Source organism: Numida meleagris, chromosome 3 (genome assembly GCF_002078875.1).
Source record: "Numida meleagris isolate 19003 breed g44 Domestic line chromosome 3, NumMel1.0, whole genome shotgun sequence".
NCBI classification, from domain to species: domain Eukaryota; kingdom Metazoa; phylum Chordata; class Aves; order Galliformes; family Numididae; genus Numida; species Numida meleagris.
Genome location: NC_034411.1, coordinates 13,873,681 through 13,899,674, shown reverse-complemented (window position 1 = coordinate 13,899,674; position 25,994 = coordinate 13,873,681). Strand labels below are relative to the sequence as shown.

General features: G+C 39.0%; 1 protein-coding gene across 4 annotated transcripts in view; it reads left to right on the top strand.

Moving 5' to 3' along the window:
• The window catches only part of PLCB1 (phospholipase C beta 1), a 389,735-nt gene that overhangs the window by 344,731 nt on the left and 19,010 nt on the right, over window positions 1–25,994 (top strand). The window contains exon 32 of one of the 4 annotated variants that reach the window (XM_021392478.1): window positions 19,607–19,671. The exons of 2 other annotated variants lie outside the window; for them this stretch is intronic. In XM_021392478.1, coding sequence (XP_021248153.1) covers window positions 19,607–19,645 — 39 coding nt within the window. In that variant the 3' untranslated portion in view covers window positions 19,646–19,671. Of the gene's footprint in view, window positions 1–17,186; window positions 19,548–19,606; window positions 19,672–25,994 lie in introns of those variants that run through there. One more of the 4 variants, XM_021392476.1, reaches the window with a different exon arrangement.

Sequence of the window (25,994 nt, the reverse complement as noted above, 5' to 3'; positions counted from 1 at the left end):
CTGTGGAAATTTAATCTCAGTTTCAGAGGCCTATGAGAGTTTCAGTTCCCGAAGAGCTCGCAGCGAGGTGCTCAGCGCAGAGCCTGGTGGCGGTTGGACAGCAGCGCTAGGGCCCTGCTCGCTGGCCCTGCCAGCGTGCAAATTGAGGTCATTCCCCATTGCTTACAAAGGCAAGTGTTACTGCTTCCCCAAGCAGAGTTTCACAGCAGTGATGCATCGCTGTAGAACACAGCTGATGGCAAATGATGAGGTATGAGAGGGGAGGGAAGCGTGGGTGATCAAGGTTGAACCTGCCTGAGATTGTGCTTCCAGGGAAACAGTCGTAGTGCTTTCAAGTCCCCAGGAACAGCTTCACAGACAATGGCAAAACAAAACGAAAGGAATTTTGAAGCAGTGCTTATGACTTAAAAATCTTACATAGCTGAAAATACATGGTAGAGAGACTGTGACTTTTAACTCTAGAATTCATTCTGCAGCTGTTTCAGAGAAGGCAAAAACTGCGCTTTCTAGTCTGTGCTGATTTTCACCATTTGCCTTCATCTGTTACTACCCTTTAGTTTTGGGTTTTTTTGTAGACTCACTGACCTATACTTTGCTTCAAGTACATTCTTCTAGAGTCTGGTTTTGATTGTGTTCTTATTCTGCTCTCAGCCAGTTCCAAACTGGGAGCTGTTTGAAATTACTGCTTCTTGGCTATAGGATTTCAGGCGTCTATTTTCTTCTGGTTTACTCCTCATTATAACCCTAAAAGCTCATCTAGACTTGTGGTCAAGAGTGCAGCTCTGAAAAGAGCTGGCATCAAGCTTGACAGCTTTGTAACAATGGATCATTTGAGTTAAAAATTGGTGAACAGCTCCGTTTAGCTGCAGTATGATTAACAGAGAGATGCCATGAAGTATATGCCCAAGCTAAGGTTTTGGGTATCATAGATCTTTGTGATCTTATGACTTAATTTAGATATTCCATGTGGCACTTTAAAATAAATAATTCTCCAGTGCACCATTATGGCAAGAGTTTCTCTTGATCTTTGGCCAATATTATATTAAGTGATCACTTTTAAGGACGTTATCGTAGTGGCCATCTATAAAAAGCAGTTCAGCCTCAATTAATTGATTGTGTACTTTCAACAACACTAATTTCTGATTTGTGCTCTGTCCCTTAACTAAAGAGCTGTTCTGAATTTGATCCATCCTGCTCTTAAAAAAAACAAACAAACAAAAAACCAGCACCAAAACAGGACACCAACGCAAACAGAACTGTCAACTGTATTACTATTCCTAGTTTCCCTCAGTTCCATACTATTTAAGACGTTTTTCCCTTTTGTGATTGCTTAGTGATGGTCTCAATCCGCAGCTGACTGATAAAGGTAATGATATTTCCTAACATACACTACACCTCTGAGGATGTGATTAAAATATAATGTCTAAGATCCATAAAGTAAACTTATCATTGCAATCTTTATTCTGAACTCAAATGTAGCAGAACAGAACAATGAAAGACAGTCAGAACTAAGCCTAAACGCAGGTGGGGTTTTATGAGTAAAAGTTTTAGTCTGCAGCCAGCATGATCTTGTTAAAGATCTTGTTAAAGATCATCAGAAAGCATTCACGCCTGCTACATTAGTTTTGCTATTATTTACCATTACAAATTGTGAGGGCAGAATTCAAAATTTCAAATAATGATTTCACTCCTTTAAATTTAATGGAGTTTTTATTCAATCCACTTCGTTTTCCCTATGATTAAAATATTAATATTCCATCATTACAAAATATGGAAAGAATATAAGGAATGTGTATCTGCTGGGGAATTGTGACAGAATTTTCTTTTTCCTCTGTGTTCTCTAAAGCAAGACAGCACACCAACAGATGTTTTGTGCACTAGTGATAATTGGAGTGAGGGAATATTTAAGCTTTTCTCATACTTCCTTCATACATTGCAGGCTTTCTTTTTTCATGGTGGTGGCTACCCGCAACAAATATACATGAGTTCATGGATCCCTTAAAACCATGCCATGCTTGCTGGTGCTGGTGGCACAGGCTGCCCAGGGAGGTGGTGGAGTCACTGTCCCTGGAGATGTTCAAGGAATGTGGAGATGTTGCTCTGAGGGACATGGTTAGTGGGCATGGAGGTGATCGGTTGGTGGCTGGACATGAAGATCCTAGAGGTCTTTTCCAGCCTTAGTGATTCTATGATTCTATGTCAGTGGGTAGTAGATCCCCTCAAAAGCTGTTCTACTCCACTTGGCAGTTGCAGATGTTATTTTTTAACATAAATCTGTTGGTATAGACCATATTTAAACATGAAGCTACAGCGCACACAGAGCAGTTGCAAATTGCTGTTTAAAGTCTATAATGAGCAAACAAGTATGGTTTTTACTAAATTTATCTCTTTTCCTAGGGACAAGATTGTCAAAAGAAATCCATTTTCTTCAAAGTATTCTTAACATAACCATAACGACTTGGGTTTTCTATGAAAGATAATTAATTTGTAAATTGAGCCAAATTAAAAAAAAATCAGCAGATTTGATAGTAAAAGCAAGTCTGGGGATGGAACTTCTAATGAAGCATCTGTTTACTTTGTTCCCGTTTAAGAAGCCTATCTTCAATTATGTTTGTTTTTAAGCATCTTGCTTAAACCTGCAGGCTTTTCCAAGCACAAACAGTTTCCAAACACAGCATAGTGTCACAGACACCTTTGCCTCTTTCCCACACAGCAGCAAATTAAACAGACACTTTTAAGTTGAAAAATAATCAGACCCAGCAAAGGAGAATGATGCTCTCTGCTAAACAGACCCAAGAGAGAGCTATTTAGATTCACTTAATCTGTGCTTTCAGGACCGGGTCGTGTTTGTTATTATACTGTACAGCCCTAATAGACACAAGACATTGGAATTTTTAATCAAATGTAGTAAAGTGTTATCCTTGCTATATTATGTCTAGCATCTAGGAAAATAATAATGTGTGCTCATAAAGAGTGTCCTCATTGCATGACAGTCAGGTCATCTCCTGGTTCCTTGGGCAGATCTCTGACTCCGCAAAGCTGTAAGGGCTTTGCTGTGGGCTATGGGGTATATGCAACCTTAAATTTCTAAGTGGGTCACTGACCACAGCTAAAACAGACTTTCTGCTATGAATTTACTGCCTATAATTGAAGACACGCTGTGTAAAAAGATTGACACAAAACAGACTCTGGAAGCAGGTCCGCCAGATGGACACAGTGACAGGATCTAGTCGTGTGCCACAAGAGCCAGCTTCTACTGAAGTTTGAGACTGGTGTGCTCAGGACAAAACTTTTTTTTTTTAATGATAGAGTAATCGTAATCATAAGCATTTTTAAAAAGTTATTCTTCTATGGATAGTAGAAGTTCCAATTTACACAAAATTTGAAAATTTGGCTTTGAAATTTGGGGTTGGGCTTCCTTTGATTTAAAAATAAAAAGGGATTTCTCTGAGTTTTAATTTTAAGGGATACCAGGAATGCCTGGTATTTTCTCTAGAACTGTTGTGATTTCCTCAATTGTTACATAAATTCTATTTTTTTTAATACCTACTTTGAATTCTGTATGCATGCATTTTTTCTCTCAGAGCATTAATTATGTCACAGTAACAGAACTTGAATACCACTTCCCTAGGCAAATCTTTGTTGGTTGGTTGGTTTGGGGTTTTTTTTTTTTGAGAAAACAGTAGATACAAACTCCTAAGCATCTGTTTCTTTTCTTCAAAGATATTTCTGTTCTCTCTCATCAACTGTTATGTCCTTTCAGGACATCTTTTGAGTCTCAGAGGGGCAGAGAACTTCTTGGTAAAACCGTGTCTGGTTATGTGGCAAATGCCATGGGCACAGCAGAGTCAAAATATTCATGTATGCTCCCTCCTGTGATTCCACCAGTGAACGACAGAGCCTTGGAGAGCTCTGGAGAGAGGGGAAGAACTTGTGGTGCTGGACAAAATCAGGCTCACAAAAGCCATAAGTTGGGGCAAAACTTCTCAGGGGTTGGCCCTTCCTGTGTTCAACTTCCTGAGTTAGTATCTGCTTTCAGATACTAACTCAAACTCTCATCAGGAGAATTTGAGAATGCCAAATAACATAACGATGTGTCTAGGACTAGCTCTTCACTGCTTTATTCAGTAATAAAGTATTCAGTTCACTAATCAAGTTTTATTGTAGTCACTGTCCAACCATTTATTTTTATTTACACTGTCTTAAAAATCACCCCATTAGCACTGACTGCATTAGGATGATAACTTTGCTACTCCCTGTGTTTGGATTTCCCTTTTCATTTTCTCCAGGCATTATGATACTGATATGTGATGTATTGATATGTGGTGGGACATTTTCTAAATAGCCTCTTTAATTTCCTCCTCAATGTAGAGTATGTAGGTCGCTCTAAAAGTAATGCCTCCTGCTTGTTTTCATGGAGACGACAACACTTACAAAGACCACACTAACACTATTTCATAGAGCAAATACTCAGCTACAAAACACTATTTTTCAGCATAGTCCCCACCATCATCTATGCATTTTCATCAGCAGTGAACAAGAGCCTGCATGTCATGCTTGTATAACTACACCAGCAGAGGTGACCACTGTCACTGCTGCTGAAATGCACCACCCACCACTTCCCTGTGCTCACATCCACTGTTTGGTCTCCATAAATGTTCGGCAAGTGTTAGTTAATGTCAGTGGGTGCTGTTTCTTCTGCTTGGAAGAATTCAGTTCCACACCTTTTCTCCATACAAGCTTCCATGTCAGACACCATTTTGTCAGACTGCCCCTCTGCTGCCATCTGACACATGGCAACAAAATGTGATAGGATATTGGTGGGAAGGTTCAACCTCTACTGCCATATCACCAGCATCCGTTTCTGACACTGTGGGCCAACATAATAAAATAGGAAGCATTACTTTCAGAGCAGCCCTTGTATAACATTAGATTTGTTTTTCTGCGGGCTTTTTGGTTTCTGCTTTCCTTTCTTTTCTCATAGTCTAGAGAAAAGGATTTATATTTTAAAAAATAATCGGGCTTTCTTTTAGAAGAGTTCTTGAGATATGTGCACCGAGCTTCATACACCATGCTAAACTCTCCTGAGGCTCTGGCTGTGAACTTTCACAACAGGAGCTGCTGAATGCTCAGGATTTTTAGCAGTCGGGCTTCATTTAGAGGTGCCAAGTGCTTGAAAATATGTCAAAGCTAAGTAGATTCAAAACTGGTGTGGAGATCACTTTGGAAATGAAAAATGTTCAGGGTTGAAATTCATGTTGATGAGTACTTTGCAAGGAACTTGAAACTTAGAAAAACTTCAGCAAGACAGGGGCCAATCTTTAAATATTAGAGGTCAGAACCAGGCAGGGCTACTTGAAAGTGGGAATTATTTTATTTGTGGCTGGTTTAAGGCTCTTTTCCTTTGTACAGCATCTGGTTGTAGCTGAGGGCAGGGGCAGCTGCAGGTCTTAGGCAGCCTTGGGTCTGATTCATTCTGGTAGTTACCACGTACCTAAAGCCCTGAGCACTGTGGGGAATCTGGCCTACAGTGACAAACATGATTTCTACTATTCTTGCATATCTTCTCCTTGTAGATGACAAAAAAATTAGTTTGCCCCACTTATCCCATGAATGTGTATGAGACTTTGAGCATGAATGGAGAATGTCCCCATGCCTTTCCTTATATCTGATTAGAAACCCTACATGAATTTTGTGTCTTGTTTTCATTCTTCTCTATAGCTGATACTTCACCGTTGTCATTATTTAAGTGGTGATAGCATGAGAGTGTTTGGTTGTTCACTAGATGAGCCGACGTCGATACGTAAAAGAACAACTTGTAATTACTTTTCAGAGTGCCTTTAGGAAATAAGGAAATTACACTTATTCATTTATATGCACTGTTTTAGAAAGAAGTCAGAGGCATCATACTACTTCCCTGTTGGAACAGATGTATCTGGTATGCAAAATGTACATGCCACATGTGGGCTAACTATGAAACAAAATTAAAATTTTAATCAAAGTCTCCATGCTTTTATGAAGTATTAAACAGCAGATTGTTAGGCGTGTAAGTAGGTCACACATTGTGTTGAGCGATTGTGCTTTGTCCTTAGCCATCTGGCAACATGAATCAACGTCAGCTGGATGCAAATATAACTCTGCAAAGGTGACCTTGGTAACAGGATTGGTCCATTGAGCAGAGACTATAGGAGGGTTACCTGCAATCACAAGTATACATTAAGGGAAAATCCAAAAGTAGAGTTTCCTGATTCTGGAAATCTGTACAACCGCTGCTACTGGTTAGGCGGCCTGCTGTTTGTCAGTGGTAGCTACATGAAGTTTCAAATCGGAGAGTACCTTAGTCACTACATATAAACCTAGATTTCAGCAGATGACTGAGAATCCACTGAAATTGTAGTTGGTATAAATGAGGCAGAATACACCAAATACAAATGAAAATGATTCTTTATGGTCTGTTGCTGTTAAAAAGAGGCAATCTAGATACTATCCAGGGATGTGTTTTTGAGGAAATGTAGTTTTTGAAGTGCTCCATTTTAAGTCTCTGAAGCATAACCCAGCAAATAGACAATACTCGTAGCTCAGTTGAAATACTATCAGGACAAATCTATTTGTGGGTCTGAAATCTAAAAGGAATAAAAAATTCCAAGAGGAAAACATGTATAATAGAACTTCCCTACGTTGTTTCCAACTCAAACAGCGCAGTGTTTTCCATGCATTAAAGGTTTGCTGGATGCACAGTTAACTCTGTATTTCGCTGCCTTAATTTAGGTGTCAGTGTTTGAAATCTTTGGCTTAAACATCTTTCAGAGTGACATGTCTGCATAGCAAAATTAGAATCTGGTTCTGATGGTTCCCAGTCCTGTTCTGAAACCACTAATCCCACAAAGGACTTTTGTGGTCTACTCAAGTGTTTCTAGTTGATTACATTAACAGTGAAGTCAGAGTTTCCCTTGTACAGAAAATAAAACATAGGAAAGGCAGTTGCATGGATTTCTAAGTTCCATGCTATTGACAAAATGGATTTAGCGTATGTCAAACCTACAGCAAAGAGGTTCACATTTACATTGTCCTGAACGGAGGAAACATTTTCCTTCTCAAACAAAGGAAACACTCTGAAGTTTGGAAGCCATCAGGTTTCCTCAGCCTGCCTTCCCTGCATTGTGACTCATGTGGCTCATGTGGTTAAAAGCACCACTGCAAAATGAGAATACAGTGCTGTTGTCTGCACACAAACACGCTAATTTAAAATGTGTGTTCACATATTGTCAACCAATTGTGTTCAAAACTTGGAGTGATTCACTGGTTACAGCTAAGCTCTACTGGAGTTTACAACTTTATTCTTATTATTTATGAAAGCATTTTATAGGAGCACAGAAATTACTCTTTTTGCACAATAAATGTATCAAGCCACATTTATTTCTCTTTCTCTCATATGGGAGCAAAAAAAACTGCTGCTGAACTGTTGTGTGGAGCTGTTGTAAGACAGCTGGAATGTAAGCAGGATTTAGCCTTATGTTTATACCTTCCCACCATAAAGAACGTCAGGCCAACATCCCGGTAAGGCTATAGGAAATGTTACTTTTGGCCAACTCACCCGAATGCTCTGCGGATTAGAATTTGTCCAGCTATAAGCAGACTGGCATTACAAAAGGAAAAGCAGCAGATGTTGAAATATTATTGCTGATCAGAGGGCTAGATTAGACTAGATATTAGGAAGAAATTCTTTACTGTGAGGGTGATGAGATGCTGGAACAGGTTGCCCAGAGAGGCTGTGGATGCCCCCTCCCTGGAAGCATTCAAGGCCAGGCTGGATGGGGCTGTCAGCAACCTGGTCTAGAGAGAAGTGTCCCTGTCTATAGCAGGGGGTTGGAACTTGATGATCTTAAAAGCCCAGCCATTCTGTGATTGACATTCATGTAGTCTAAGAGTACTGTTGTCTGCTGAAGATCACTTTTTCAACATACAGAAAAAATCACGTTTAGTACTAAAACTGTTAAGAAGTACATTTATCTAAATTGCTGTGTCTCTGAGAAGGTTCACATATGACCACTGTGGATGTGTGAAAAGTGTAACACTTGATTTTGCTTAAGCTTTTTCTTTAAATGTAAGGATTATAAATTGACCTACAAACACAGGCTGCCTTGGGTATATCTTGATTTGCGATCAGTGTACAGCGTAAGTTATTTTTAGATGTGAAGTATCTCTGCATCCACAAAGTGTGGTTATTCACTTGGTATAAATGCACTAGAGGAATAAGTAATTTTACTGTTCTTAAGTGACTTGTAATCATCTTTTTGCTCTTCATTAGATTTAAATCTCTCTCCAGCAGTTATGAACCATTCAGTTGGATGAGTGTTTCAGATTGATCACCAAGTCAGACACAGCGTTGTGTCTTTGGATTCTCGTACATGAGGCTGCTTTAATTTCAAAGAAGTAAACAGAGTAACTAATACTGAAGTGAAATCTTTGAATCATAGAACATCCAGAGTTGGAAGGGACTCACAAAGATCATGGAGTCCAATTCCTGACTCCACAGAGGACCAGCCAGAAATCAAACCCTATGTCTGAGAGCATTGTCCAAACACTGTGAACACTGGCAGGCTTGGTGCTGTGGTATTGCAAATTTGCACACTGATTTCTAAAGATCAGTCTAAATGACAGACATTTGAATTGGTGTGGCAACAGACATTTTGTAGGGTATTACTGGACTCTAGCACAAATTCATAAAGTTGGAACTCCACAGAGACTCTTGCATTCAGTGCAGAACTTAAAGATAAACATAAAACTCATTAAAGGCATTACTTCTAAGCACTTGCGTATAGCACTACTTAACAGAAACTAACAGGAACAATAACTCCTTAATAATGTAAGAGAACTTTGGAGGAAATGAAATTGTTTACAGATCATGTAAAAATGAGCAGGCATTCGGGATGCCAGAAAACATGCTGTAACACTTGGAGATTGAAGATTTGGATCATTTCCGTTAATACTTGCATAGCTGTACTCTCAACGATTTCCCAGAGTCCATGAACTTTGTGGTTTTAAATAAGATTATTTACAAACCAACTGACTCTAACTTTTAATTAATAACATTAATTGGAAAATGTCCTTACAAATTAGGTTTCTCCCCTGACATACTTGAAATAAATAAGTAATGATGGAAAACAAGATAGAGATAAATTGAAGCACTGTTTCAAGCTTTCAAAGAGCAGGAACTGACTGATCTTCTACATAACAAAAATACATTTCATCATCTAAATATCAGCATATGCATTGATATTTACATTCATTTTATCGTTATTAATTTAATTGCATTCTTTTAATAAGAAATACAGATAAAATAAGTGCTGTTGTAAATATTTTCTTGCATTTGTATCACTTCCCATTACTTCTGAATTTCAGCAGTTGTCAGTGCTGTTCAGCATGCCCAAAACTGACCCCAGCTGAGGCAGCTCCTCAGAGCTCTGGTAAAGCTGTCATTTAAGCAGCTGCAGCACTACAGCCCCTGTCCTGGCAGAGCTCAGATATGCCCTGGAGGGAGGTCAATACCAACTGTCACTTCACAATTCCCTTCTGTAAGAGTTTCAGCTTCTGGTTTTATTGGCTTTCCAGGGGTGTTGAAGTGCCTGCATAAATGGGGTTTAAGAGAATCAAAAACCTTCCTGTTTGATTAGAGTTCACACGCGGCACATAAGGTCTCACTTGGTGTTTTGATCACCTTGAGAACCACATGTAGAGGCAGCTGCATCCAGCACTAACCTCAGCCTTTTGCCCTACCCTTCCCCGCAGTCGGCTGAGGGAGATGTGCGACCCCCAGCTTGCTTCTGTGTTTATGGTCCTGCCTGCTAATGTAAGCTCCAGTAGGCAGCAGATGATATTAATGCGCTTAATTAATTTAAGCCACAGCAGCTAGCGAGCAGATACAGAATTTGCTCAGCCATGCCTGCAAGAATGGCATAATCTTTAGGAGAGAAAAGGAATATTGCTAGGGATACTGTCTGCTTCAGCTGCACCAATTTAATTTATCTGTGAATTTGAATTGAAGTCCTCCTTCTGCTAGAGCTTGAGTAAATTTGAAATATGGCAAACATGCTTTAGCCTCCTTGTACTTTGCTGAAGTAGGAAGGCTCCATCTCTACAAGAAGTAATAGTGTTTGTGAATTTGCAGAGCTCAGTGCAGAAACAGAGACCTTAAAATACTTGGTTCTGCAGGGACCCAGCACAAGAAGACAGTCCTGCCCCATTTGCTTCACAGTTTTCAACCAGATGAACGATACAAATATTTATAAAAGATTAAAGCACTTGTATAATGAAAGACAACTTGAAGTACTTCTTTCTTATTAAATGTGCTGAATATACATTCAGCGTGATTATTATATTAATTACACACCTTTTATATTTTCTGTGATGTGATTAATTTCTCCAAGTACCGCTATTGAAAAAAAACTGAATATAACTAACAATAGTTACTTGAATTAAACGTTATCATAGGAAAAGCAAAATGAATAAGATATTAGTCTCAAACCTGGGGAGAGATTAACAATGCTTTGTGGGGAGTAAAGAAGAGGAAGCCTTATTGCTGGCTTTAGGAGAATGTAAGTGACATAGATAAGACAGTGACAGAAGAGTTACTGTACCAGGGAGATAGCTGCAGATGCATGCCCCACACCAGCACAGCTCTCTTCAGTAGCTGCTGTTGTTGAAATCCAGCAGCACTGAAACAGCAGCGTACTCAGTCAGACATACAGTGACACGTTACAGGAAGTGCATCTGCCCTCTTCCACCTAACAAGAACAAATGGAAGATTTTTCAACAGTTAATGCACCAAACAGAAACCGCAACCTTAATGTGCAGGATTTCACATGACTCCAGACCTTAAGGCAAGTCCGACAGGTATTTTTGGGGACGTCAAAGAAAGTGCTAGTAACAAGGTTGGATACTTTTAAACTCCTAATAGTCCTGAAATTGTGAATGTTCAGGCCTTGTTTTATAAAGCATTGAGATTTTTGTTTGCCTTTTAAGTCTTGTAAGCTTCAATTCAACATCTTAAAACGTAGAAGTAGCCTAGAACAGCCTGTTCAACCTGGTGAGTAAAGATCACCAGTTACTTTTGGTATGAGAATTTTACCTGCTGGCCTGCCATTGCTATAGTTTTGGTCCAGGTCTTCTTGTAAGAGCATCAGAGTGGTGCTGCTGAGGTGAGCATCTCTGTAGCCTTAGAGAATTAGGAATCTTCCAGTCTGCTGTTTGCTAATGTCATTTTTCGTAACATTTACCAGTCAGAGTTTAAACTCTTAAATTATTCACGTGCACAGGGCTCAGACAACTAACTTATTTGTTTTCAGAAAAAAAAAGCTTTAGAAGAGGCTTTGAATGAGATGTATGCTCTTTCTGTTGACTTTCATCTTCTGACAGAGTGCCTAAGAAATAACAAGGCTTTGCAAGATTCAATGCAAGTGGAGAGCACTTGATTGCCAGCACTTGATTTGCCAAAGCTCTGAAGATATGTCTGTTCAGAAATCTGCAGGGCTGTTTTCTTGAGGTTTTTTTTTTACATTTGTACATCCTTCTCACCATGGCATCATAATCTCAAACTTCTGTGAAAATGCAGCTCAGAATGGTAGGATGGATTAGATCTCCTTAATAAGAGCGTAAGCAGATTTTACCTTTTTGCTGTGGGAATCAGGCAAAGATTTTTGGAGAATAAAAAAGACGTTGATTCACAAGTAAGCAAAAGCAATACACACACTTACTGTAATTGTATTTTCTTTCAGTTTATGGCTGTTAGTGAAAAGAGACAGGGACTGCACAGCTCTTAGTCTCTAGAAATGTGGTATCATGGAGCCTTTTTTCTGGCCTGGTGGATGCTGTTCTCTTGATAACTTGGACATATGAATTAAGGCTTAGATCTCAGGAACATTAATGCTTAGAAGCAATGTACTGAAAGCCTTGGGTATGCTCTTCCTTAATCAGTACCACTTTTCTATATCCATTTTTCTGAACTGTTCCCATGCTTGTGTACTCTCCTGACAACTGTGTTCCAGAAGTGAAATAATTGGCCTGCATCTACCCTGCACAATCAGTAGAAAAAATGTTTGTATAATCCTGACAACAAAAGTGTGGGTGGATTAGGTCAAACCCAGATGCCACCTGCAGATATCCCCTTGGCGCACAGCTAGAGTATTATTCTCTTCAAGGCCGGAAAGGGCTGGAATTGAGACAGCAAGGCTGGGTGGTCCCCAGATTTATTGTGCCAAGAAAAAGTTCCAGCCTACTGTGCTCTCAGTTCCTCAGGATGGAGATAAAAATCACAGTTAAGCCATTCTGCAGTTCTTTAACTTTGAGAAGATAAATCTCAGAGAGTGTCTCCTACTTTTCCCTCATCACCTGGCCTCACTTTTGCCGTTGTGTCGTTGCTTAGAGCGGCTGCTCTTATGAAACTCAGAATAAGTCAGTAAGTCTAGAAATAGTCCACCAGCTGAGTCAATAACACATTGGTTTTGTAGCTAATTCTTCAGAGTTACATGCTGTTTATAACAGGAAATCCATGATTTTAATTAACAATAAGTAGGAAATAGTCTGCTGTGAATTGATCTTGAACAGGTACTGCTGTACTAAATTAGTTCAAAATAAGCAGAATGTTCCAATTGAGCAAATTGATATTAAGGCATCTTGAGTTTATCAGCTGTAGTTGCATTATCTGTTAATGCTAACTTTGGTTTCAGAAAAGAGTGAAGCTGAAAATCTCTTAGACACAAATTAATGAGCTTAATATACAATACTGGGCATAGGGGTAGAAAGGACTTCTCCCACATACTCATGTGGAGGCTAATTGGCATATGTATTACATCTTACCAAATAAATGGAACTAATAGCAATTTGTTGAAAAATGAGATTTGTTTATTTCACAGTCGTTCAGTGTTTAATGAAATTTGGGTAGATGTTTTCTTTGGTGTTTGAGAAAAAAGATCCCTTTATCTGACACTTCATTAGGAAAAGGACTTGGATTTTAAACATTCTTAGGAAATAAATCTCCTTTCCCTGCAGGGAAAGCTGTGCAATCTGCTATATTTAACACAGAGGAGGATTTAAAATTGCCTAAGCTATCACGCTAGCTCTTTAAGACAATACTATGCTATTGCTTTCAGATTCAACCAGTATTAAAATTTGAACTGCAGATTTTTATTTCACACTATTTTGCAGATGGGAGAGATGAGACCTTAGCAACAAAATGACTTATTGGGAGTTGCAGAGGAAAGCAATTTGACAGATAAGAATGGTAAACTAATTAATTAATATGGAGCATTGAATCAGTTTGAGGCATCCTTTTGCCTGATGATAATCTCAATTTCACTGGCATTTTCTTGAACCATTTCAGAGGCGCTAGTGGAATTACTTTAGGTATGTACTGGTGTTATATAGAATGATGTTGTGGTACAGGAGAATTTTCTTTAGTTCAGAGTCTTCCAAATTTGAGAATCCTTTATGAAGCAGGAATGTCTACTTCACCATCCAGATTAGAGGGCTTGGTCTTTTACATGCCGAGGGATAATTTACATATAAAATCCATGAAACAATACTTTACAGTTTATAACAGTCAAATATTGAGTTACATTTGCTAAACTGGGCCAATGAGTCTATTTCTCTAAAAACTTTTGAGCTTTACTCTTTTTGACCTGTTTGCTGTAAGGACAGATTGAAAACCAAGCTATTGCAGAATGCTGTGCCAGTCTCTGTTCTTACAGAACTAACTAGGTTAGCTGTTGCTTAACCAGGCATTAGTCACGTAGTTCCAGATTTGGGTGCTGTGTACCTCTACTCTTCCTAGTAAAAATACAATGTATTCTTTCTTTCTTTTCTTTGTTGAGCCAGTTCCTAATGGGAATCTAAGTCTTTTTTGCTACTCTCATCTCCTTTAATTGACCGTATTGGAATGCATTTTTTCATAACTGCAATGAACACTAAAATAATCCTTTGCCAACCTGCTCTTCTGGATTAGCTATAGTAACATCAACTCCCTTGAGGTAATTTGTGAAGAGTAGTTGATTTGCAGGTGTTGTCTCACTACCTCTCAAACTAAGGCAAAAGGCCAATTACATTTGTAGAGTGAGGAGTGACATTCAGTGTGCTCTGACTGATATCAATAGCAAAATTCTGATTGACTTCATGTTCTAAATGAGTGTGTCTTTGAGACTTTCAGTTAAAATCATCCACAGAGACATTCACAGAATCTTGTCGGCCTCGTTAGCATGGCACGTTAACTCTTCATGCTTGACCAGAGGAACATGAACTGTGGAGGAAAGAGCCCTGAACTGGACTTTTTGTATCTTACTGTCATTTATTATATCAATGGAAATATGTTTCTGAGAAATAAATTTTAATCTCTTGATCTTTGTCCAGCCTGCAAGCTAATAAACGTTGTTCTACATCTAGTAAAGATGATAGATACAATGGTTTTTACATACAGAATTTCAGTTGTGCTCTACCTGGATCTTGTATTGGGGTTAGGGATTTTTTTTTTCAGTTGAAAAATATATATTCTGACAATCTTTTGGCATTTATGGAGCTGTATTATAGAAGCAGTTGTGTTGTTTTTTTTTTAATGATATAACTAATGTAATCAATCATAAGCAGGAACAGAAAGGTGCTTTTGCCCAGGAAGAGAAATAGTGCATGTGCAGACTATTCTTGCTGCAGTTGCGTTGAGTATGTGTAACAGTGTGAAATTGCATAGTGATTGGTTTCACTCACATTATTGCTAAATAGTGATTTTTCACAGCCACACAAAAGAATTAATCTGAAATAACTTTACTCTTTCACTGAGATCAAACCCAGAGCAATTCTCTTCCTCCTCTGTTTCTTCCTCTGTTTAGCTCACAGTCTCAGATCAATTAATAAGAGCTCTATATTTGCATTGTCATTGTGATAGAAGATGCAGAGGATCTTTTCTGATCCAAAGAACATGGCCATACAGTCAGACCTCAGAACTTAGTAAATATGACAAGTTGATACCTTGAATGTTTTTTGTACTGTTTCCGTGTTGCCATGAGCTAGATTTTGTCCTAAATGTCTGTTTGTGCAACCCTGCTGTAGATTACATCCATGGGAAAGCATGCCCTCTATCCTTTCCTTTCCTTTTTTGTTTTGTTTTGCAATTCAGTCTTCTGTTTGTAGATACCTATATAAAGAACACTTATTTAAAACACATCTGGCATATGATTTTGAAGGTGAACTCTACAGTACACAGCACAGCTGCAAACAACTTTTGAAAGGGGGTCATGGCTTAATAATAACTTAAGCCAGAGCCTCCATAAAGTGCAAGACATGTTTGCTTGCTCCATTGATTGAATACTGGACAGTATGTACTGTCATCCATATGGCTCCTTTTTGCCTCAGTTTAGTGGCCAGTGAACAATGCTGGCTTTTTGGCTGCCCAAAGTTTGAGCAGGAAGATGTTCCCCCAGTTACCACCAGTGAAGTGGAAACCTTTATCCATCTGAGCCCTTTGTAGGAGCATTACAGCGCAGAAAAAGGAGGGGCTGGGCACGGCTGATCTATATCTAAAAATCTCAAGTCCCTTGGGTTGCACCATGACTTAAAACTTTTCCATTTGCCTTCACACTACTTTTCAAAATCATTTCTTCCTCCTTCAACGTGGTGAATTTTGCTGCTGTGGTCTCTGAAAAAAACGTAAGTGTATGCCAAAGGCTGAGCTAGCAGCAACACATGTAACTTGCAGAACAACTGAGGGGTGTGAATTATTTATAGGATTAAATGATGTGCTGTGAAGCAGCCCTTGTGGATAAGCAGTGTTCCCTTTTTATTCTTCCTGTTATAATATACTTTTCCTGATCATAATTTTTAGTGTTTGCAGAAGATAATTGTAAAGAATACAGTCACATTGCCAACATTCTATTTGAGGTATTATGTCAGAATAGTTTATTGCAGTAAATAACCAGATTCTGGGCCACCTTTCTGTGCATAAGCAAGAATAGAACTCTGGACTAATTGTGGCATTTGTTCTTTGTAATAATGTCACAATAAATGAGAATACGCCACAGCTCTTCATGGAATCTTAGAAACCAGAAGTATAAAATGCATTCTTTCTTGTGGCCATTTGCACGAGTAAGGACACATTCAGAATTATCAGATGAACCAGCATATATTCAATGTCAGTATTTTAAAAGCTTAAACTTGCACTGACTGATACCTTGACTTTCTGCTTTAGAAGGTGTCTCCAGAAAACTACTTGGAAACCAGCCTTAGGTAGACACTGATTAGCAGATAATGTTTTAACACTTCCCCCTGTCATCAGTGGTGTTCCCATGTGTGTCTGTTGTCTCACTTCTAATAAAAGCTACAGATGTTTGGCTGCCTAGTTATGATTTGGAAAAGTATGTATTTTTTCTGTGTTGTATTATCGATACGTTAGACATTTCAAACAAGGCTGCTTAGCACAATGTCTGTGCATCACAAAATATATTACTCGCTCTAGAATCAACAAGTTGCTCGGGGATTTTAAAGACCATGTGATTATGACAACTGTGGTCATGACCTTCAGAATAGAAAACGGTTTGAAATTCAGTGTTCATTTTAATCCCTGTGTTTCTTTCTGATTTTCTTTTTCTTATGCTGCAAGACAATGCCTGGATCTCCAACACTAGTGAGCACCCTGTGGTAAATATGTGTGTGTAATATATAATATACGTCTGCTACACTAACGTCATTTGGATTGGGAAAATCCTAATGGTGCAAGTGCACAGACTATATTGTTAGTAACTGCATAAACAGTACTGGATTTGAGTGGTTTGTACCCTACTTACAGCTGACGAGTTGTATCTTGTAACCTTGTAATTTCCCATCACTGTGGAATTCATGCTATCCAGATATCTCTGTTAAATTTAGTGGACTGTGTTTTGAGTACTTGCTTAATAATGAAAGGGAAGGTCCTCAGTTTGCTTTTGTAGAATTGTTATCTTTTTTGGATGTTGCTTTTTTTTTTTTTTAATGTTTACTTATTTTGAGCCTGATGTTCATCCTCCAGGTAGGTAACATCTGTACCATTGCAAATGCGTGCCTACTTTGCACACCCAAATCCTAGTGTGTGAGCACTAACCAGTACAGACAGGTAGTCACCTGCATGCAGAGTGGACACATTTTCACAAACACAAATGTTTCCTTCACAGGGAGGCTGGCTAAGACTGGTGCCAAAAGTAAAAAAAGGCAGTAATACTTCACAAAGGAGTTAGCAAGAGGATTCTCATTAGTGTTTTCCAAGATTGGTCTTAACTCGGCTTGAGCAGTTATGAGCTTCGTTGAAATAACTGGACCAACATCCACAGTAACATTTAAAATGTTTGTGTGCTGCAAACATGTATGTAATTTTGTAAAAACTGCCAGTTTTAAGTAAGACACTTTCTCTGATTTGTCTGTCAGTGGGAGCACAAAACCAATGAAGCATAGAGATCAAAGGAACGTAAAAATAAAGTGCATCAGGAGAACTGATCAGGAACTGTAGGAAACAAAGTAGCTTTCTTTCTCCACTTTACATTTCGCCTTCTTGCTGCTACGTTTTTTTCTGCTACAAATGATCACTTTCTGCTTCCTCAGCTAATACTTTAGATTCATTTTGCATGTCAAGATGGTGCAAGCTACCACAATCACTGGCACTCATTGCCTGAACATCTTATACCCAACATGTATCTTTTAACACCATTTGTGTCAGTGCTAATGCGGTTTTACAGTCCAATGGTACCAAGGTGAGAAAGAGTTCAAGGAGAAAATAAATAAGAGTTTCTTTCATTTGTTGCAACAGAGTATAAAATGGTGGCATAAGTTCCTTTATAAAGAATTTCAACTAAATCCAGCCACACTTAACTAACTTCTTTTCTTTTGCCTGCCATTGTGACTCAATTATAAGGCATTTATAAATCTGCATGAATGTAGAAAGAGGACATGGTGCTCAAATGTATTGTTCTGCTTCTTTACCCATTACCAAGGAAGTGGCTCAATAATTCAGTTTTTAAAAAATTGCTTTGAGAGGAAATGTTTTGTGGCAAATTGAAAACGTATTTTTTGGTTTATTAAGCTATTTCAATGTTAAATATTAAAACAGAGAATTTTATTTTGTGCTATTGTTTGTTTCTATTTCTTTCTAAAGGTTTCAATTTGCAGTTTCATTTGTAGCAAATGTGACAGCCAACAGCTAAGGCAAAATAAAGTTGACCTCAGTGAACTTGCATGCAATTGTTCCAGGGCTGATTCTCACCTAGTATCACCGTATCACATTTGATGCCATTACATCTCTGGCTCGTGGATATACAATAGGTTTATGTGGTATTACCTTGAATACATAGTAGAGTATAAAGTACACGAGGTGCAAAATGTCAAGATTTTAGTGGCACCAGCTGTATCATAAAAGCCATGATTTAACTTCTACAAACAGAAGCAAGTTCAGCAATATACTCATTCAGTTGCTATAGCTATGAAGCAGTAAATCACTTAATACTTAAATCATGCTTATTATAAAAACGAGACAGTGACCACACTATTTAACACAACAGAGAATAAAACATACTGCAGCCACGTGAAAATGGCACCGTAACTTGGAGTTTGAAGACTACACTTAGCAAGAACCAAAAAGTCACCCTTATTCTAAGTTCTGGGCTATAATTTTGTAGCCATCTTCTAGTAACTACAAGCTAAAAACCATGGATCTTTTTGTTTGATATTGGAATACCTTCAGGACTTCCCTAATCCACACTTTAGAGCTCTTCAAGAGAGAGAGTTGAAGCTCAGGATGCGCAGTGGTATGTGATGAGCCACAGCCATCCCAGTGAGTCAGCTCTGATTAGCATGCAGCTGCCTGCAGCATTTCGGGGTCTACTAGGTTGATGGGACAGACTGAAGATCCTATCTCTCTTTGAAACTGTCAAACAGAACTTTCAGAGAGAAACGGCGGATCAGAACAAAGGCACAGTAGTGTCACGTCCAGCAGCGTCCCACACCTCGTCATGCTCAGGCACTGCAGCAGGACTGAGTCAAAGGGAATCAGCTGGCTGGTGCAAGTGGGCACCACTCTTGTAAGCACTTGCGTTTGTCATTGGAGGTTTTCCATGCAACTTCACGGAGTCCATGGCATTAGGCATGATTGCAATCTGAAGCCCTCCGGCTGCAATGTCTGGAGGTATTTCTTCACGCACAGCCTTCAGGTAGCATAGGTGATGCTCTTTTTTTTTACTTCAGATATTCTTATCCCCTCCCAGAAAGAAGAAAAAAAAATGAAAAAAAAGGTGTCATTTCCTGTGATGTGCCTAAGCTGCAGCTTTGCAGATCTCCCACATAATGCTGCTGAAATATTATCTTCTGCCAGTATGGAGTGACAGGTTGTGATAAATAGAGTGATTTCTCTGACTAACACATTCCTACTACCTAGTCTTAATATTAATGAGCCCGCACACAGAAGCATGAAGTAATCTTTTGTTTTTCATTAAATACATAGATTAAAGAGTTGTTATTTTACTGTAATGAACAAAATTGTGTCATTTCAGCTTAGAGTAATTGTTAATCACATCAAATTGAAATGATCCTTGGTTTTGTTTTAAAGAGCATAGAAGAACAAGAAGTAGAGGAAAAACAGAAGTAGAAATGGAATATGAGACTATAGTGAAAGTGAGTGAAACATTCCCCTTTTTATCTAGTAATGCTAATGTTGTTTTCATTTTACATGTCAAAACTTTGAGTCAGGAGCGTCCACAATTTACTGCCTGATGGTTCCTCTGAAATCTTGGAGCAATTACAGCCCTGATTATTATCTGCTAGCTGCATAACATTTGCTGCCACTGGCCATTTCATTCTTCCTATACCGGGAAAGCAATTTGTGGCTTCTTCAAATCATACCCCACCCCATTGTCTGCCTGCCTGCTTTATTTATTGCCGCTTTTGCCCCACCTCAGTGCAGTGGTCAAGGGCTGTGTGTAGCAGCATGGTTATACAAGCTCTCTCTCTACAGCCCTTTGGATCATCAGAATATCCTCTCTTCTCTGCTCACAGTAGCTGCAGTACTCACATATCAGAGAAACAGGCACTATTAAATGTCTCTCTGAAGAGGTAAAGAAGATTGATGTGAGGGGATATTACAGGGGTAGGAATTGAGAGCATCTACGTGTAGAGGATGAAAAAGAGGAAGGTTGAAGGTAGGAATTCTGGGCACCTCTCAAGAATAAGCTTACCAAACAGATAAATTTAGTATTTGTCATCTGGGACACCAGAGTATGGGATAATGAAAGAAAAGATTAACCAAAGTATCAGAACAGGAAGGAGAATTTGGGGGAAAAAAAATGAAATCAGTAAAACAGGATTAGCAGAGCCTAAGTGGAAAATGTAGAAGTGGGAGTGTGAGTTTTTAAGGGAGAAGGAAGGGAGCAGAAGACAACTGGGGAAAGGCAATCAAAGGTGGGGGGAAAGATGAAAGTCCTTTATAGAAGAAGTAATGATTAGAACATGGTAATAGAATGTAGTAGTATTTCAGGGATATCTGCTGTCAGGGGACATGATTATGAAACCACAATGCGCATGGCATGAGGTCCTCGGTTTTCCCTAACTAGGGAATGGCAATAAACCACATGCCTTTGTCGCTGAATCAGTGAATCCTGCTTGGTTTGTACTTATATTTAATAATTCTCCTTCCTGCAGCTTTCAGGAATGCTTTGATATGCTTTGCTTCCGTGTGAGGAGAGAGCCACCATAGCTTCTCAGTGAGGACAGTTTGGTAACAGGACCTACTGTTCTGCTGCAGTTACCTGGATGCAGAGGGTTTCGGTTACATGCCAAGCAGGCATTGTTTGCTTTTCAGCGTCCCCTGGCTCAACTCCCAGACATGTGCAGGAGTAAAAGCCTTCTCAAAGAGCACTGCAGCCCCTCCCTGCCAGGGAACGTCCTTGTGTGGCTTTTCACTGTCCCATACAAAGTCTTAACAGTTGTTTTGTAATTCATAGTCCTTTCTAGTGACAACCAAGGCTCAGGTTTTGGGACTACTCCTCCAGTCAGTGTGGTACCAATACCAGTGTTAGAGGCGCACCTTCGGTAGTGGTAAAGGAACGTATTTGCTGTGATTGCTCCTCTCCTCGCTGGACAGCATCAGTGTGGCAATTCCTTGTGCTTTCCCAGAGGTTGTTTTATCAGACTGCATAGAGAGGGTTGTTTGTTTTTTAAATACTTACCAGGTATATACTTCCAAGGACACATTGGGAAGGGTAAGAAAAAAGAAACCAGCTGTGTATGTTTGATCTGGGTCTTACAAAATAGATATTGGCTTCTAAACTCTGTTGAAATGGAAATGCTGAACAAGTTTGACTTACTAATAGCATGTGGCTATAATTTGACTTCTCAGGCTTTTTTTTTTTCCTGTGGATCGCCTGTTTCTGCCCAGATGGACACTAACATACTCTTCATGTATCTCTATATATCATTATATATTTATGATTTATTTTAATGTTTCTACCATTGAGAAAAAGATACTTTTAAACTCTTTAAAAAGAATGCAGTTGATTGTAAATATTGCTTAATTCTCTCACTGTGGTAAGGTCAGAGATTAGAGCTGCTAGGTGGGACCCTGACTGCATGAATGTTGTTTTCCTCTTGGATAGAGGCAAGGCAACTACAAGTGTATGTTTTCTGAGCAAAGTAGTTGTGACAAAAGAAAGTAGAGGCCATAATGAATATGTCAGCACCTTGCCAAAAGAGTGACTTACTTGAGATGGCAACATTAAATTGGCAATTGTTCACTAAGGAACTGGAATTTTTTTGTTGTTTGTGTTTAGGTGTCATGAGAACACTGATTTCTCTTCCTCAGGGATGTTCTGACTTCCTTTCCTGAAAAGCAGGAGGATAGGAATAGATCTGAGCTGCCTTGAAACAACTCAGTGAACTTTTAAAAGAGCAGGAGTGTTTACCTATGTTCTTGTCATTCAGCACTTATATTGTAAACAATATCTTGCCAACTTCATATCCCCTACTTGGGTCAAATCAAGATATCCTGGGAGGATGGCAGGGAATGGGAAGTTCAATTGCTCCTGCACAGTTAGAGGCAAATCAGACCTAAGATAAGAACCTTTGGTGGCATCACATAACCACTTAGGGCACTTCATCTGATCCATCCATCACCCCTCAGTTCTACTTGCTCCAAAGAACGTATGAGAATGATGGAAAAATATTGTTTTTTTTCTTCCACTCCTTTGTGCCTCGCATTCTCACTGGTGCAGAGAGTGAGGCATTTTGAATGCTTTGAAGCAGCTGGACAGGAGGAGGTCAGGCGGCACAGAAGGGAAGAGAAAAGTCAAGCTTTTGTGCAGGCCATCGAAGAGTGTATCTCAGCTTGCTCTCCCATGTGAGAAACCACTGGCTTCAGGCTGACCAGAAGCAGTGACCTTAGACCTTATATGCAGGAGAGGTACCTAATCCTTTTAAGTCATTATAGTAGTTGTGTAGAAATCTAGAGAGGTTATCTAAATTCAGAGCTTCATTCAGGAGCTGTCACAATCCTCTAGTAAATATTAGTCATCTGTAGCAGTAACTTTCATTTAGTTAATAGTGATTTATCTCTGTCAACAGCTGAAACCTAAAATAAATTTTTGAGACAGAATAAGAGAATGTGGACTTAAAAGTCTGGTCTGAAGATGTATCTCTTTTTATTCCATGCAAAATAGCTGGTCCAGTAGGACATTTTGACCAGGAAGAAATGGCCCATGGGAGTTCTGAAAAGTAGGGCCTAAAATTTACTGCTACACTTTCCTTTTCCTTTGAGCTCTTTAAGATAAGCTCTTAAGTGCATAGTAGAGCTTTTCAGTAGGCTTCAGCCATGTGTAGGTGCTGTCTAGAATCAAGCTGACATCTTTTCTAAACCTGGATTTTTTGTGAGTCATATAATAGCTGTTATGTTCAACTAGAATTCTGCATGGTGCAATGTCAGCCTCCATGTTTAATTACTGTATGGCCTGTGGGAATGATATTGCATGTGGTAGCTCACATTCTGATATCTTTACATCCGCAAAGGAGATGTTAATGCCTGAATAAAACATAGAGCTCGGAGCACATAAGGCAAATTGTTTCACCAACTACTGATAGTGAAGGTTAGTATTTCTAGAAACTGTTAGTATATATACAGATTGTCTTCTGAGTTTCTTCTTGAGATTATTTAATATTAGGATACTTAGAAGTACCTGTTTGGCTTGGAGCTTTATTCTTCAGGGTGTTACGTAGGTCAGTGGGGTCTCCGTGTAATGTTACAGATCACAGAATGGTCCTTTCTCCTGAAAATTCTAAAGCTTCAGTTTTCAGAGCACTTATCTGGTTTCAGAAGTTAGTATTCCTGATAGGACTGATGGCCTTGGCAGCAATTAAATCTTTCCCTGTTCTTTCAGTAATACACCTTACACTGATGCAGTAATGCTGCTGAAGTTGAGGCATGATAGATGTACAAGTCTGTATAATGCTAAGTTGCTTGGAAATTACAGAAGCTCCTGGGAATGATAATTCACTGTCAGTCTTTCTCTCAAAGAATCATTGTAATTCTGAGCAGGGGCTCACTCTCTCTGTGGCAGAATGGAATAAATTCTGCAGTAACTACTCCTTAATTCCATGTCAGTGTTAATGTCTCCTCTTGGCCTGGAATACCCTTTATTCCCATCTGTATTCAGACAGACACTACTGGGGCTCACGCTTGAAACTACTAATTGGTTGAAAATTAATTCAATTTTCTAAATTATTATTTGGATTTTTTACTTTTTAAGTGATTTTTTTTTAAGTCTGGGGTTAATTTCTTGTAATATCAGCTGCCCCTTAATGGCTGCTACTTCCTCAGAAGTAGATTCCGTTCAGTGATATAAACCATGTTTGAGGATTTGTTACAGGCCAAGATCCTCTCTATTGTCAGATGCAGAAATTGCTTTACTATGAAAAAGCAATAAGCTTGCTCAAAGATCTTTTATGTGAATTAGATGTCTGTGTGCTCATACAAACATGAGTAAAGACCTGAGAATGCAAGTTGTAAATAACAAATGCTCCCTGCATTTTGGGCATCCCGTGCCCTGCTATGTTTCACTTCCAAAAGTTTTCTGGTTTAGTAAACTTCACCACCCAATCTCCCTAGCATGATTATCTGAGTTAGGCCCCCACCATGACAGTGTCCATTTTCGTGTCCAATTCTGTCAGCACCCAGAGACTTTCTGCACATCTTTCTCTTATAATACTCTGGAGATCAGAAAAAAGGGTAGTATCTGATAAATATCTAGCCAAGACCTTTTCTTTACCTGTCCTTCCTGAACAAACTGTGTCTAGAATGAATACGTCAGTAATGTAAGTTGTTATAGAAAATCCATGTTTATGCCTCTGAAGTAATTATTTTGATTTACTTAAAAATTACCATATGCTGTCCCTTTTTTACTCGTATTTAGTAAGGATATGCAAACAGACAAACATACAGACATGCCATAAGACCATTGACTAAGTATTCACCTTCGTTTCCTTCCTACAGCCATTTAATGAGCATCTAGGAACAGTTTTTTACTAAACAGGCATGCAGTAAGGAACATCTTTGAGTGTCTTTTAACAGAGTTACATATTAAGTGCAAGTTACTGGCAGTGGGAAATCTCACAGTGGTTAGGCTGATAATCAAAGGGATTGTCTTTTTTTTCATGCACAAAAATGTAAATCACTACTGTCCAAACATAAAGAGCTATATTACACACAGAAAGCTCAGTGCTCTGCCTTTTCCAATTAAGTAAAATTAAGTATAGGATACAGGGAACAGTAAGGTGAAACAGCTTGGTAGCTGCTGGTGTAGCATGCAGAGAGAGAGCAACCTGTTTCAGTTTGTCTGACTTTAAAGAAGCGTCAATCTGAGATACACTTTCTGATTACCTCCCTCAGACATATCTTTCAACACAGAATATTTCAGCTGCTTGCTTCTAATTTCTGTGGTGGAAGACAGAATTCCCATTATCTGTTTTAGTCAGTTAATGCTCTCTTTGACTCCTCATTGACAGTGCAGGCACAGAGGATTCAGGCAAGAACACCTGTCAATTAATAGCTGTGTTTTAAAAATAATTCCTCTTCCCATCGTTGCTGCTGCTGAGGACAGTGGCTGCAGTCAGCAGCTGTGACTGATGCAGCAGTCCGTGCTGTGTGCCTGTGACAGATGCCAGCATAAACCAGCTCTAATGACACAAATGCCAAACTGGGGTTTCAGCATATCAGTGAAGTAAAATACAACCAGACAAGGGAACTTCTATTCTCCTGAGATCAATTCTGCATAGACAGCAAGACTTAAAAGAGTATTTTGAAGCCTTTCTTAAGAGCCTGGAGCCATAACAGCAGGTAGAAACTAAAAACGGTGACTCCTCCTGATGTATAGACTAGATGTTCCTCTGCAACCAGCTTCCCCCTGTCTTTAAAAAAATAACTAAGCCACTTAAATCTCCCATCCACATTTACCTTGCACTTGTAAATGATCCTGTGGCAGAATCTTCTTAATCAGCTGTTCTTCAGGTTAAATGTGTTGCTGTCCTTCCTTTGCATTAATCACTGAAATCCTTTACTTTTTTGTCTGAAAACAGTCGTACCATATGATCAGAAAATGAATACACTGAAAATGCAACACTGCAAATTAAACACGTGGATAACGGCTTGTGGCTTCAGTACTCTGTGTTAACATGTGACAAGCAGAGAATAGTAAACTGAGAAAGAGTTCTCCTGTGAATTCAGTGCCCCCATTATCTCTCCTTCTTTATCCGAAGGGCTGAGGAAAACGTTTTGTTAGCCAAGACTGCTTGGTGCTTTGGCTTAATTTTCACTGCATAATTTTAAATACAGATTGTGTCTACAGTGCTGCAATTAGTGGATAGCCTAAAGACTTATTATTTCAAACTAATTGATATGTAAGGAAGTTTAAATAACGTAAGTGATAAGAATTTTTTAGGAATAACTTCTGTAACTA